This window comes from Pararge aegeria, chromosome 2, assembly GCF_905163445.1.
Source record: "Pararge aegeria chromosome 2, ilParAegt1.1, whole genome shotgun sequence".
Taxonomy (NCBI): Eukaryota; Metazoa; Arthropoda; class Insecta; order Lepidoptera; family Nymphalidae; genus Pararge; species Pararge aegeria.
In genome coordinates this window covers 17,339,298-17,352,239 of record NC_053181.1, presented here as the reverse complement: position 1 = coordinate 17,352,239, position 12,942 = coordinate 17,339,298, and the positions used below count along the sequence as shown (strand labels likewise).

The 12,942-nt window shown below is 35.2% G+C and overlaps 1 protein-coding gene across 8 annotated transcripts in view; it reads left to right on the top strand.

The window, feature by feature from the left end:
- The window catches only part of LOC120628746 (kinesin-like protein KIF13B), a 208,163-nt gene extending 207,238 nt beyond the window's left edge, over positions 1–925 (top strand). For all 8 annotated transcript variants that reach the window (XM_039897376.1, XM_039897360.1, XM_039897404.1 and 5 more), the window contains one exon: positions 489–925. In XM_039897376.1, coding sequence (XP_039753310.1) covers positions 489–571 — 83 coding nt within the window. In that variant the 3' untranslated portion in view covers positions 572–925. The remainder of the gene's footprint in view (positions 1–488) is intronic.
- The last annotated feature ends 12,017 nt before the right edge of the window (positions 926–12,942 follow it).

Sequence of the window (12,942 nt, the reverse complement as noted above, 5' to 3'; positions counted from 1 at the left end):
AGAGCTTTAGATATTTTTGAAATTCAAGCTGTACAAAATTATAGACTTGACGTCATAATTCGGCATTTCAACTGTTATGGCGGATCGCTAAATTTGTTTGAATCGTTTTGTAAATCAATTTATATTAAATGCAAATGCAAAAAAAGTTTGAAAAAAAAAACCTTTTTTAATTTTTGAAATCAATTTCTGCAGAAATCCAATACTGAATTTATTTCTTCAATATAACAAATTCAGATACTCAATATGTTTGGCACAAAAAAGGACAGGGTTACCAGAAAAGTCTTTTTTAGTTAGTTTAAACTCAAGCGAAGGACAAACAAAGGTGTTTAACTTGCTTAAACGTTGTCGTAAAAACTTTGGATTCTACGTGCGCTGAGTTTAGGAAGTCTTGTTATTTTACACACTACCGTGAACGCATGTGAAAGCATTTGTTTGCCCTTCGCTTTAGAAATTTGATGAAAGACTTATAGGTTATAATCCTTTTTTAGGTGACGGCCTACACAACCTGCACAGATCGAGGAGTCGCGGCGACAGTATAAACACAGTGGGCACCAAGGCTCGGGGGAAATAGATCCCCCACTGCATCCCGCATCGCCCCCGCTGATTCGGACCGAATTTACTGTTTCGTCCAAGTCTATTTTTGTTGCAGTCCTGTAACGCTTTATGGTGCTTTGTCTCTTTTAAACACTTGCTGAATTCCAACCGATATAAATACCGAGTTTTGCATCCTTAGTATATTTACGTCCCACTGCTGGTGATCCACGCTGCTGCAATGCGAGTTTGTGGGTTTAAAGGACTATTATCGCAAGCTACTAATGGTAATAACCGGCCTCTCACGGCTTAACGTGCTCTAAGAGGTACGGGGGTTGGCACCACAAATTTCCTAACTCCGGGCTGGTAGAGAATTCTTTAACAGAAAAACCCAACCTGGTACCTCGTTAAAAATGCTAACCACTAGACAAACGATTTCTAGAAATATAAAAATGTGTAGAATTATTGCAATTTAATAATCGGTGCATCTTTTCCTGAATTTTCCGTACGTCGGAGTACTAACAATGAGGGCCAATGACTGATTCGTTGTGTTTTAAATTTCATTATACCAATTTACAAATGGTTACGTTAACAATTGCAAGTTTTATAATGGTGTCAAATTAAACATTAAATACTTAATCATTACGCGCATTAAAAACATACTCAAGATTATTCTTGTAGTTGGTTTACTGACCAATGATTTCAATGAGTATACCAGCTTTGGTATTTTTTTTACGAAACCGCGACCGGCATAAGTATATTGTATATTGCAGCCCTGGAAACTCGTGGGACGTATAGGTGTACTTCCATCATGCTTGAAGGATGATAGTTCAGGTATAATGCATTACTGAAATTAAGGTAGGAATTTTGCACTTGCTTGGAAGAGGTCTTATATTTTACGGTAGTCACACCTTTTCGTACATATCGAAGGCAATTATGTTGAATCCAAGGTAATGACGTAACTAAATTGACTTTACATTCAATTCGGTCATCTTAGTTAGAAGTTTTGAGTTCAACTTAATTGGTACCATTTTTGAAGCAATACATTTTCAGTACTAAGTACAGGGTATAAATCAAATTGAATGTTGAAAAAACAAGTTGACAACAAATAAAAGACTTATAATGAAATAATAATAGAAAGTTTCATATCTTACTCAAGACTGGATACATGCATTCCAAATCTAAGCTTCTTAACACAAATAACATGAAGTATATTTTTTATAACTTGTCTTATTATGTAAACAGACAGTTTATTACATTTTAGTGTAAATTATGATTTAAAGATAGAAGAAAAACAAATCTGTTGAAAAATAAGTCTGTCTGAAATAAATAAAAAATAACAAGAGATATTCTTTCTGAATGTAGAATACATTTATTATTTTTTAAATATTTTTCAGAACGATCTTTATACTGAAAAGTAATTGAAAGATTTTTTACGTAATAGGGCTCGTAAGATAAAGTGAAGTGTACTTGATTTACACCCTGTACTTATTTATAAATTTATTTCACGTTACATGTTGTTTGTAATGATTTTTGGAAACCATATTCCTCACCTTTATTGAAATAATAAAAATCAATAAACCGTCGATGGAAATCTATGTTTCCATACGAAGTAGATTATTTTTGACGCCGTTGATACAACGTAAATTATTATTTATCTATTTTATTACAGGTTTTGCACGAAAACATTTTATTCTTTTATATTACTTTTTAAAAATGAACTGTATTTTGAACTCTAGTTTTTGCACGGCAATTATATCTGAGTAGCGTAGCGATTGCGTGATTTGATATCAAGGTCACATAGGTGTTTCATAAAATGTTCATGACGTATATTCCAGCCGGGTAAATTGGAAGGTTTATATGGCTTTAAGTACAAATTTCACAAGTTCTGAGCTACATTTGTTTGCCTCGAGCAACAAAGTCCATATTATAAAAACACAAACACAAAGGGTTTTTATATATTTTTATAAAAACCCTATGTGTTTTTATAATATGGATAGGATGTTCCCTCAAATACTCTTAAACAGCATTAAAAATTAATTCGATTCGACAGTAGATCTAGTTGAAACCTTGTATTATGGTTCATAATTACTATTCAAATTATCAGAATCGAAAGTTTTCGTGCAAAAGCTTAAACCCAATTTTATTATATTCATTGACATCTTAACTTGTAAATAGATTGATTCGATTATTGTGATTTAATTTTGTTACGTTTCATAATGTAAATATGTGAATCTTTGTATGTTTTATGTCGATAATTTAATAAATAATAATGATTTAGTGGAAAACCAATGAATTCTTTGTGATCGGTAAGAATCGCGCGGATTATTTGTATAGTAATTTTTTTACTGTATAGTTTGTGGTGTAGACTTACGCGTAAATTATTTATATATTTAGCTCATTCACTATGCTTAATGTTCTTCTTACTTATGTATAGGTACACGAATAAGATTGAGGTTACACATTCAGTTTGGTCTATAACCTTGATAGATCGCCTAAGTACAAGATTTGCTTGTGCGTAATGGAAGAGTCGTTTTCGATAATTGAAATACTTGAATATCGGATTAAATTGGATCATATTTGTTTATATAGTATAAATGCTCAAATTTCCTAAAATTCTTTATCACGGACTTTTGACAGAAAGTTTGCAAAACAAAAATCAGAAGAACAAGATCTGCGACTGTAAAACGAGTGACATTAGGTCCATTTTACTTTGACGACACATAATCTGATATGCGAAAGCGACTCCTCGATGGCGTGCGAGTGAAAATAATGTACTAAGGCTACTGGATTAAATTCATGACAGCTAAAGTTAGTCCAAACAGAACAGTGTTTAACCTCTGTCTCATTTATCAATGTGGTACATTTGCGGCTACGAAACATTTTGTCTCAATTTGATATTGGGGTTTGGACATACGGCGGAAGGTCACTTGTCTAGTGAATGCTTCGTTTTTAATAAAGATATACTGTTTAATTAAAGTAATCTCTCTCATAGCAATCACTTAGACCTTTCTAGACTATTTCGCAATATGTCTTCACTTAATTGGTCGTCCCCGACTAACGTCGCTCCACTCAACAGCTCGCAGCTCGTCAATCGAATGTCGACTTTAAGTCGTGTACTTTGCATGCATTTATCTATGATATGGCTTAGTAAACGACCTTAACAAGTGTCTTAAGTTTTCCATTTGTATTAAGAAATGTATTACAACCGCTTAAAGCTCAAATTCATAATTGCATTCTGTGAGCGGGATAACAATGGCGCGGCGTTAAGCCGTAACGACCTTAAGGGCTATAATAACTTTGTCTGAAACATCAGGACCAGTCTTGACTGCCATACAACAAATAAATGCTAGAGATTATAGACACTTTGTAACCGTGCGATGTTGTGAAAAAGTGACATCGATATTAATAAATTTAGTTCCTATAAGCATTTCGAAATGGTCCCCGATTTAAATCGCGTTCGAAAATTTGTCTTGCTCATTATTAATTGTCTTCGAACCTTTACTGATTGCATTTATTGTTTTGAGGCCAATTACTACTAATTAGGTACTAAAAGTCTTTAGAGCTGAACTGTCAGGATAGCTCTGTAAAGGTCCAAAAAAGAGTTTAAAATTTCGACGTAGTTTGTTTCAAGGTTAAACATTTAGTATGACAGTTTCTCCATTAAACTTTCCACTTTACAACAGTTGAGGTTCCTTAATCAATGTAAACGTTTTGATAATCCTTTGTAAGAACCAAGGACTAAAACACTGAATAATCAAACACTGACAGCTTATCTCTAAAGGCCACTCTATGCTATTTAGTGTGAAATGCTTACAAGTTTGCTTTGTCGGCATTGTTGCCAATTCGTTGTGATAGTTTCTTGCCACCGGGACTAAAGAAGTTAATCCCATTATTATGGGATAACATTTATTGCCCTATTAATTTTGAAACAATTTTACGAAATCGTCCAATGCTACATCTTCGTCCTCAATAAAAGACTTGTACTTAGTACACTAAAAGCCTCGTCGCGGACTAAAGATGCCCAAAAACACTGACTCTGTACGGCTCAAGTGACGATCGAACATTTACCGCCGCCTTTATTAGACGAGGCTTATTTTCGTATACATTTGTATCATAGATTGCTCTTTTGACACATTTATAGCATGGATACATATGCGACACTTCACCTTAATACCATTTGACGCCATGATCATTGATTCGAGTTAAGAATTAGTATTTTATATACTCACGCGCACGTCATGTAAAATGGCAAGATTTGTGTTGAGTCAATATTAATGGCGTCAAGCGGCATCGAGTAGATTGTTGTCAATGTGTTCCTGGCTTTATCGTTTACAACGCAACTGGAACTTTGGCTTCGCTCGGCACTTGGGCCCCTGTCTTTATATCGATTAGGTTGTGTAGGTAAATTTTGAGATGTAATGTAACATAAGTGTTTGTAGTGGTTTTTGGCAATTGTATATTACATTGAGAAATCATTATCAAAGTAATTTATTGTCCTGAAGTTATTATCTCCATCCACACTTGAACAATAATCGGTAAACTGTATATTTCTTCTAAGTAGTGTGAGAATCGGTGATAGCTGTCGGTATCTCGATAGGCGAAGTGGATATCATCATATATAGCGGAGTACCTATCATGTTAGGGATTGTCCACATGACGCGTTTCGCTACTCTATAGAAGCGGTATAGTCTATAGCTCACGTAATGTATATTCCATCCTCTTAGAAAATTAACATATAAGTACACTTAATAAATACAGAAATAGAATTTCAAGGCGCCTCGTTATTTACTAGAGTTTGTAAGTATCACTTTACGCGTAAATTCATAGCCAGCCACTTGCCTCCATTCCTGTACACTACGTTGTATATTAACATTTACTCATAAGTAATTATATAGTATTAATATTAAATAATTATAAAAATTATCCAAAAAAAAAGATATATTCAGCCGTTTTTAACTATGCACTGAAGAATTCATAACAATCGTAGTGTAATGGGCTGGGCACAATTATTACATGCAACTCAATCGGAAGCCGCGTTAGGCGTGTTGAGCATAATCAAATCTTAGATAATATTTCCTACGAATATATAATTTCAAAAATCGAACAGTCGAATTGTGTTTTAATTGTTAGAATAAACTTCGATTCTATTTGATTCAACATGCGTGCGGTTTTAGGTGGGGTTGCGTATTATAATGGCGTGTTACCGGCATTCTTAAGCCTCGACTGACATCATGTTTTGTCCCATGTTCACTGTATCGAATGCTTATTAGACTCGTACTTAAACATTCCATTTTTGCATTATACTTATTATTCTCCCGGACATGGCGTAGATTTTAAGTTAGATTTTATAGACAGACGCGACTCAAGCCGGGAACACATTAGCACCACGCCACTTTAATCCACATGACGCCGTGATTATAGATATAATAAAATACGTAATATTTGGGTTCTACGTAACAACGTTTCTAACAATACAAATTGATTAAAAGCTCAAACCGCAATAGCAAAGCTATTGGGGGAATACATTGAAAAAATCAATGAAATACTTCTAAAACAAGCACATCGCTTATTATGTGGGGAAATGCGATTATAAGTTAGTTTAAGAAATATACTCATTTTACAAATATTTAATTCGTATTGCCTAAATATGCGTGGCGTCACGTGGTGGGATGTGTCGTCTTGCGTATCATGTGCCGGGCTATTAGGAAGTATGTGCATTTTAAACATTTGACAGTAAGTGACGTGTGCCCCTAGTGTGAGTATTCAAGTTAAGAAACGTGACACAGGCGAATTTGTGTGAAGAGTATTGGTATGTAATTCATGATAGTCTAACGCTATTGTGACAACGTGTGTAACGTTTTTGACAGTTTCTGTAAGTTTGCGGATGTGGAGTCAGGTTTTCTTAAAAGATACAGAGTGCCAAATGTGAGATTTCCTACCTATGTTTACTTATTCGATCGCGTTGAAGTTAACTGCGATTTATATTCTTTTGGAAGAGCGTCATCTAGTGACAGTACGGTTTCCCAGTATTGTAACTAGATTTTGCGCGAAATTAGTAAACGTAGGTAGAAAATCGAATACTTGGCACTCGGTTTTGCGCATGCAATCTGATGTTTTGATTGTTATTATAACATAGCAACAATGCGGTGAGTTTTTTTCTAAGTTTTCAAATTCGACTTCAGAGAAGCTTACTTACGCTACGCGAAAACTTACACTAAAGGCCTCGACTAGGGCAGCTCAATGTGTAGCCGAAATAAATAAAATCTAAAGGAAAAAAGTTTAAATAAAATGTTTTCATATATTGTAGGATGTGTCTTTAAACTCTCGATGTGCTTTTGTCCTGTAGTTTTGGTAGACCACGGGCAAAGATCTACCGGTCGGAGTGGGAGACGCGGAAGTAGTCAGGATGTACTACGCATCGCAACGAAACGCACTAGGGTTCCTAGGCTTAGGGTAATAGTGACCTTGAAACAGTGCGAGCGTCTCGTAATTTAATTTTTGTTTAGAAATTAAGCTGACCATGTGCTGTGCTTTTGTTTTAAACGATAGTTTTTAGATAAATGAAATTGTTTTATATTATTAATATTATTAATTAATAATTATTTTTTACATTATGCGTAGTATGATTTCGTATTTATTGCAGTCAATTCGATGAGCTTTTACAACATGTTTATGTATAGTTTTGGTATTATTTACATTCATTTTTAGAATAGACGCGAGGTCGTTGTTTTGCCAGTCTAGCGATTGTGTAAAATAATTATAGATCACAAATCAAAATAATGTATTTCTATTTCTTTTTATGTGATAAGCGATTAGTTTAGGCAGCTACTTGGTAGCATAGATGGTTGCGTCTTCATTATTAATAAAGAGATTTTAATATTTAAATACAAAAATAGTTCACTTCTAGTGGAAATATTTTTGCCAAGTAGCGGATTCGAGTCAACCATCGCTGTCATTATCAATAAATGTATAATAAAATACTCTGTTTCATTTATTTATTCAATATATTTTATTTATAATATATATTTCTTTTCAAGCCGATTCTTCAATTTTCATAATGTCGGGGGTTGCATACATTATACATTAATACAAGCACTCTGCGTGTTTGAATTTAAACCCAACGTCAATTCACACGTACCTAGTAATAACAGGATACAGGTGCCAATGTTTAAAGATCGACCCCAAGGTTTAGGACTCCAACGACCAAAAGGCTCACGATAAAAATTTTCTGCTCAGCCGCTGCCATCCGGCTCTTACAGTCTTTATCATCTAAGTATTTGATTTTTTGATAATTGTTACTTTATGTGTTACCTACCAGATGTAAGGTCAAGGACTTATTGATTGAAAAATCGGCCCGTAGTTGAAAAACCCTTAGAATCCCTTCGTACTTGATTGGAGACATATACTTTTAAACGCCAGACAAAAAGTGCAGCTAAGGTATTCCAAAAACTATTTCAAATCGCATCTAAAATCTAGCTCGAATTTTTTGATTAACGGAGGCAATTCTGCCACCGGGTTGAGATAAGAGAACAGTCATCTCGTCTAGGAAGATCATACCTAAAATAAGATATTTACTGTCCTCCCCGCTTGAAAGGAGTCCAATAAAGCTCAGCAGAGAGATGTAGAAATAAACGTTTATGCCACAATGTGACTAACATAATTTAAGAGACTAGAGAAGGAAACAAAAGCGAAGCGAATTGTACGTGTTGATGGGATATCATAAGTATAATTATACTAGTATTCAGCCAGCGACTTTGTTATATTGAAAGTTTTGACGTGTAGGTTGGTATGTTGTATTTATCTCTAACACCTGATAACTTGCTAGGCTAGGCCCGTAAATGCAAAAAAAAAGTGCCCATCTCTCGGTCTGTGAAAGCTGACCATATTTCCGGGTTAAAAAGTAGCCTTTGTGCTATTCCAGACTATAATATAACTCTTTGCCATATTCCATTCAAATCCGTTCAAACGTTTTGGTGTAATTGAGTAACCAACATTCGTACATCTATCCGCATTTGTTATATTAGTGCCTATCATAATAGATTTATGCATATAATCTGAAAACAGTAACTAAGTACCCAAGTTAGATCTTTTTATTGAAAATCAGAGCATCAAAACATACCTTAAGCTTGCACGATACAATATTGCAGATTTGTGGAACATCATTTTCGTTTGTCAGTCACGATCCAATGGGTATCAGGGAGAAATCGATGAGACAGTAGGCTGTTTTATGTTGGTAGGTACTATTTTATTGTACTCAATTTTAATGGCAAATTACAATAGAGCATGAATAAAATTTATTTTACTTAATCGATAGCTATTATATAGTTTAGGAAGTTTAAGAAGAGGATTACAACGACCTGGTACGGTTCCTATGTTTGAAAGATTAGTTATTAGAGCTTGGATAAAACAGCTGCCAAGCGTAATGAGTTTAACCTATCCCAGGTTTTGAGTCGAGTCTTAGGATACTATCTACAATCCTTATCTTCTCCTTCTCATTCTCCTTGAAACAAGGAGCGATCCCGAAAACATCCCACTTGGTTTTGATTTTGACTGGTAGTGGTGGGGGATTAATCCGTAGCTAGTTACCACCCTAGTCGTGGTTTAATATAACCGATATACCTCTAACGCGTAAGCTGTCTACCAAGTTGACTGCAGAATCAGTTACCACCAGATGAGACTACATTCTAGGGCCAACTTGTAGTGGAAAAAAATATTGTTCATAAGCCAGACCAGAAGGCATCGCACAACAAATGGCGCTTTTATAGAAATACCTCCTCATCATTTCCTGGCTCTAAACTATACCAGTCCATTTCCGATGTGCAGCTAGCAGAATCTTCCTTCGTTCTTGAGCAGATAATAAACTTAAGTTTCTTTACAGTACGCACGGTATACATAGTATTTATTATATACTAGCGTAACCAGCCCGCTTCGCCGGCCTAGATTTTGCTTTATTTTATTTAAACAATAAACTTACATCATAAAATTTTTAATTTAAGTCTCATAATATATTAAATCATTTATTTATCTCCGTATTCATTCTCTTCTATTCTCTTCTCAAGCGGGTGAAGATCATTATCTACACCCATGTACACCCAACAATAGAATATCATCATAGTAAATAAAAGCTGTATTTAACAGTTCAAAAATAGGAGTGCTCCGTCACCAAACTTTACAGGATTACTCTTACTCGCCAGGTCAATCCGGAGATTCCCTGAAAGTTTCATTGAAATCGGTCCAGCCGTTTCGGAGCCTATACGGAACATACCCACACACTTTCTCTTTTATATATATAGAAGATAGATACATACGGACTTTTGTGTTAGGCTTTGGAACTTCCTGCTTCTTTTCTTTTTGTCAGTCAAAATCACTCTGATTATTTTCGAGAGAGAGAGGGAAGGTATTTTCAAAAATCCATTATATTCTGCATACAATAGAATGTTATAGTTACCTACTGTGAGTCTGGGTGGACATCATCCTGCCTCGAAAAGTAGGTACATTATTTACTGTCTCTGAGACTTATCTGTGAAATCGTAACGCTAATAGTTTTTAAGTAAAGCACAGCCACAGTTTTTACGGAAAGAAATCAGATAAACCCCTCACATAAAATGCAAAATTAAAAATATATCTGGATTGTGTATTTTAATGTTAAGTACCTAGTGCAAAATAATGATTGACGGCCGATTGGCGCAGTGGGCAGCGACCCTGCTTTCTGAGCCAAGGCCGTGGGTTCGATTCCCACAACTGGACAATGTTTATGTGATGAACATGAATGTTTTTCAGTGTCTGGGTGTGTTTATCTATATATTATAAGTATTTATGTATATTATTAATATAATGATTCATCAGTCATCTTAGTACCCATAACACAAGCTATGCTTACTTTGGGGCTAGATGGCGATGTGTATATTGTCGTAGTATATTTATTTATTTTATTTATTTATTAATTGCCGCACCCACTCGTTCTATAGGATTTCCACTAACCAAAGGTAGGAACCCGAGGGATAGACCTCTTTAGCGATCAGACCGCCTTTGCACGCTATGTTAAAACTTGTTTCTCTTTTTTCCCGCAATCGTGTGTGAAATAAAGTTTTAAATAATAAACAAATGTTATGTGAGCCAGCCTAAAAGGTGGGCAACTGAGTTTCTTGTCAGTTTATTTGCGATGAAATAAATTTTGCGAATAAAATTATGTAATTGGTGATAGCGTAGTGGTTAGGACTTCGGCCTCTCTTTTGATGGAACCGCTTGTGTTTGCCGGCAAGCACCTATAACATCTCAGAGTTATGTGCGATTTACAATTTCGTATGCCTGAAGATTTTCCACAATGTTCTCATAGCCGTGTAAAGTCTACCATACCGCACTTTGCCAGCGTGTTGAACTACTACTTCTAACTATTCTTTTTATGAGAGTGCCCTGCTGTAAATGATTTAATATAATGATAATAAAATTTACCCTAAATCATTCAGGTTAGAATAATATCGGTGTTGATATTTTAGATCTATAACTTACCTCTATGTAACCAGTGCATTTATCTATGTTCATATGGATGGAAAGTATTAGTGTTGGGTTGAGATATGATTTAATGTAACACTGTTGCTACATATGACACGCTTGCAAGGCAGGAACATTTTCTCTATGAGAAAAGGGTAAAATATATAATTTTCCGCACGGATTAAATCACTCTCCAGGCGAGGCGCGAAAATAATATACGTTTAACATTAAACGGTGATAATTTCTCTTTTTGCTCGTAGAAGTGCAGATGGATTTCCCGTCTCTCATTGCCTTATTCCAATAGTTAAGGTAGCCTGGAAGAGATCACTTTTAGTAGTAAGGCCGCCTTTTGCATATAATTTATGTTAATGTAAGTGTTCCTGTGTGTGTTTCCTTTATTATGCAATAAAGTTTTTAAAAAGAATAAATAAATAAATGGACAAGTGAATTTTATCCCTCGTCAGTTACTATAATCTAAGGCTAAAATTGTTGACCTCTTCTTAAGCTAGCCCTGCTAGAAGTTAGTCGTAACGTGAACCCGTTGCTTTTATGCCGAAGTACAGCGATTACCATAATGCACAAGACAGTATAATATAATGTATTTCTTACTACCCTCATAATTCAATCCGCTTATAGCTTAGGCTCATAACTTTTGTAGCGACAGTTGACCTTATTCGCGACGTCGCGACTGTCATCTGGTGGGCGTCCGGGGCGGAACTGCACGTACCTGGTACGCGCCTGGAAAAGTACAAGAAAATTGTACCGTCTGCAGCTTACTTCTACTTAAAAGATATATAGCTAATAAGATCTATAATAAGATCCTCATTTCTATGTTTTTTCCTTTTACGCCATTGGTTGCCTGGAAGAAATCGCTATGTAGCGATAAGGCCACCAAATTGTACTCTCTTGATATGTATTTATATCTCTGTAACTACTTTTTTTATTCTTTGGTGTACAATAAAAGTGTATTTAAGATAAATTTTTTTATTATTTATATTAGGTAATATTGACGGACCAAGCAAATGCTCACCGGGTAAGTGAAAACCTTTGCCTATAACCGGAGCAACACTTTGAGGGCATGAAAAGAATACGTCCTACCAAGAGCAGCCCTGTGTATATCGTCCTGAGGCGTAGGTGTTAAGCCTCAAGTGCCCGTAATTACACCGATAACCACGCCCTTCAGAGCGGAATACAGCATTGAAACAGTGCTGCTGTGAGGCAGAATATAACATGGCGGTAGTACTTCCCCGGACAAGCTTCATACCAGAAAGTTCTTTTACTAAATCAAACTGATAAGTGATAAGTGTTGGATAGCCAATTTTGTCTTTCTCATTTGTTTTATTGTTAAAAAGTGACAAAACTTACGATTAGCTCTATATATCCAGCTACTCTATATATCCAGCTCTAGGATATGTTAGGAATCATTCCTGTCTTTTTCGAAGAAAAGGTTAATAATAATCTATACTAATATTATGTATGTTAGTTTGTTTGCTCTTTCTTCCTTTACGCTCTAAATAACACCAATAGTCCTTAAATTCAAAGTCAGTTGAAGGGACGGAGAGTGGAAGATATAAAATGAAAGTCATCATAAATTCCTTAAGGCCTTAAGGCAACTTCAAGCTAAAATTAAATATTTTTGTGAAGAAACTTTAAGTTGGAAGAGTCGTAAATTAAATATTTTTTTTGGTTACCGTACACCGTACATAATCCATGTTTGTAGGCGAAATGATAGCTCGTTACAAAGGAGACATCGTTCCATAATGGCATACCATTGGATTTGCGTGACTTGCCATTTGCCAGGCTCTGCCGCAGCTTGTCACTATCTCCTCGACCGGCACAGCATTAGTTGACTTCCAGTTCGTCTGTTAATACTTCTTACAAAATTTATAATGAAAATCACATTTTAATATCCCAAAA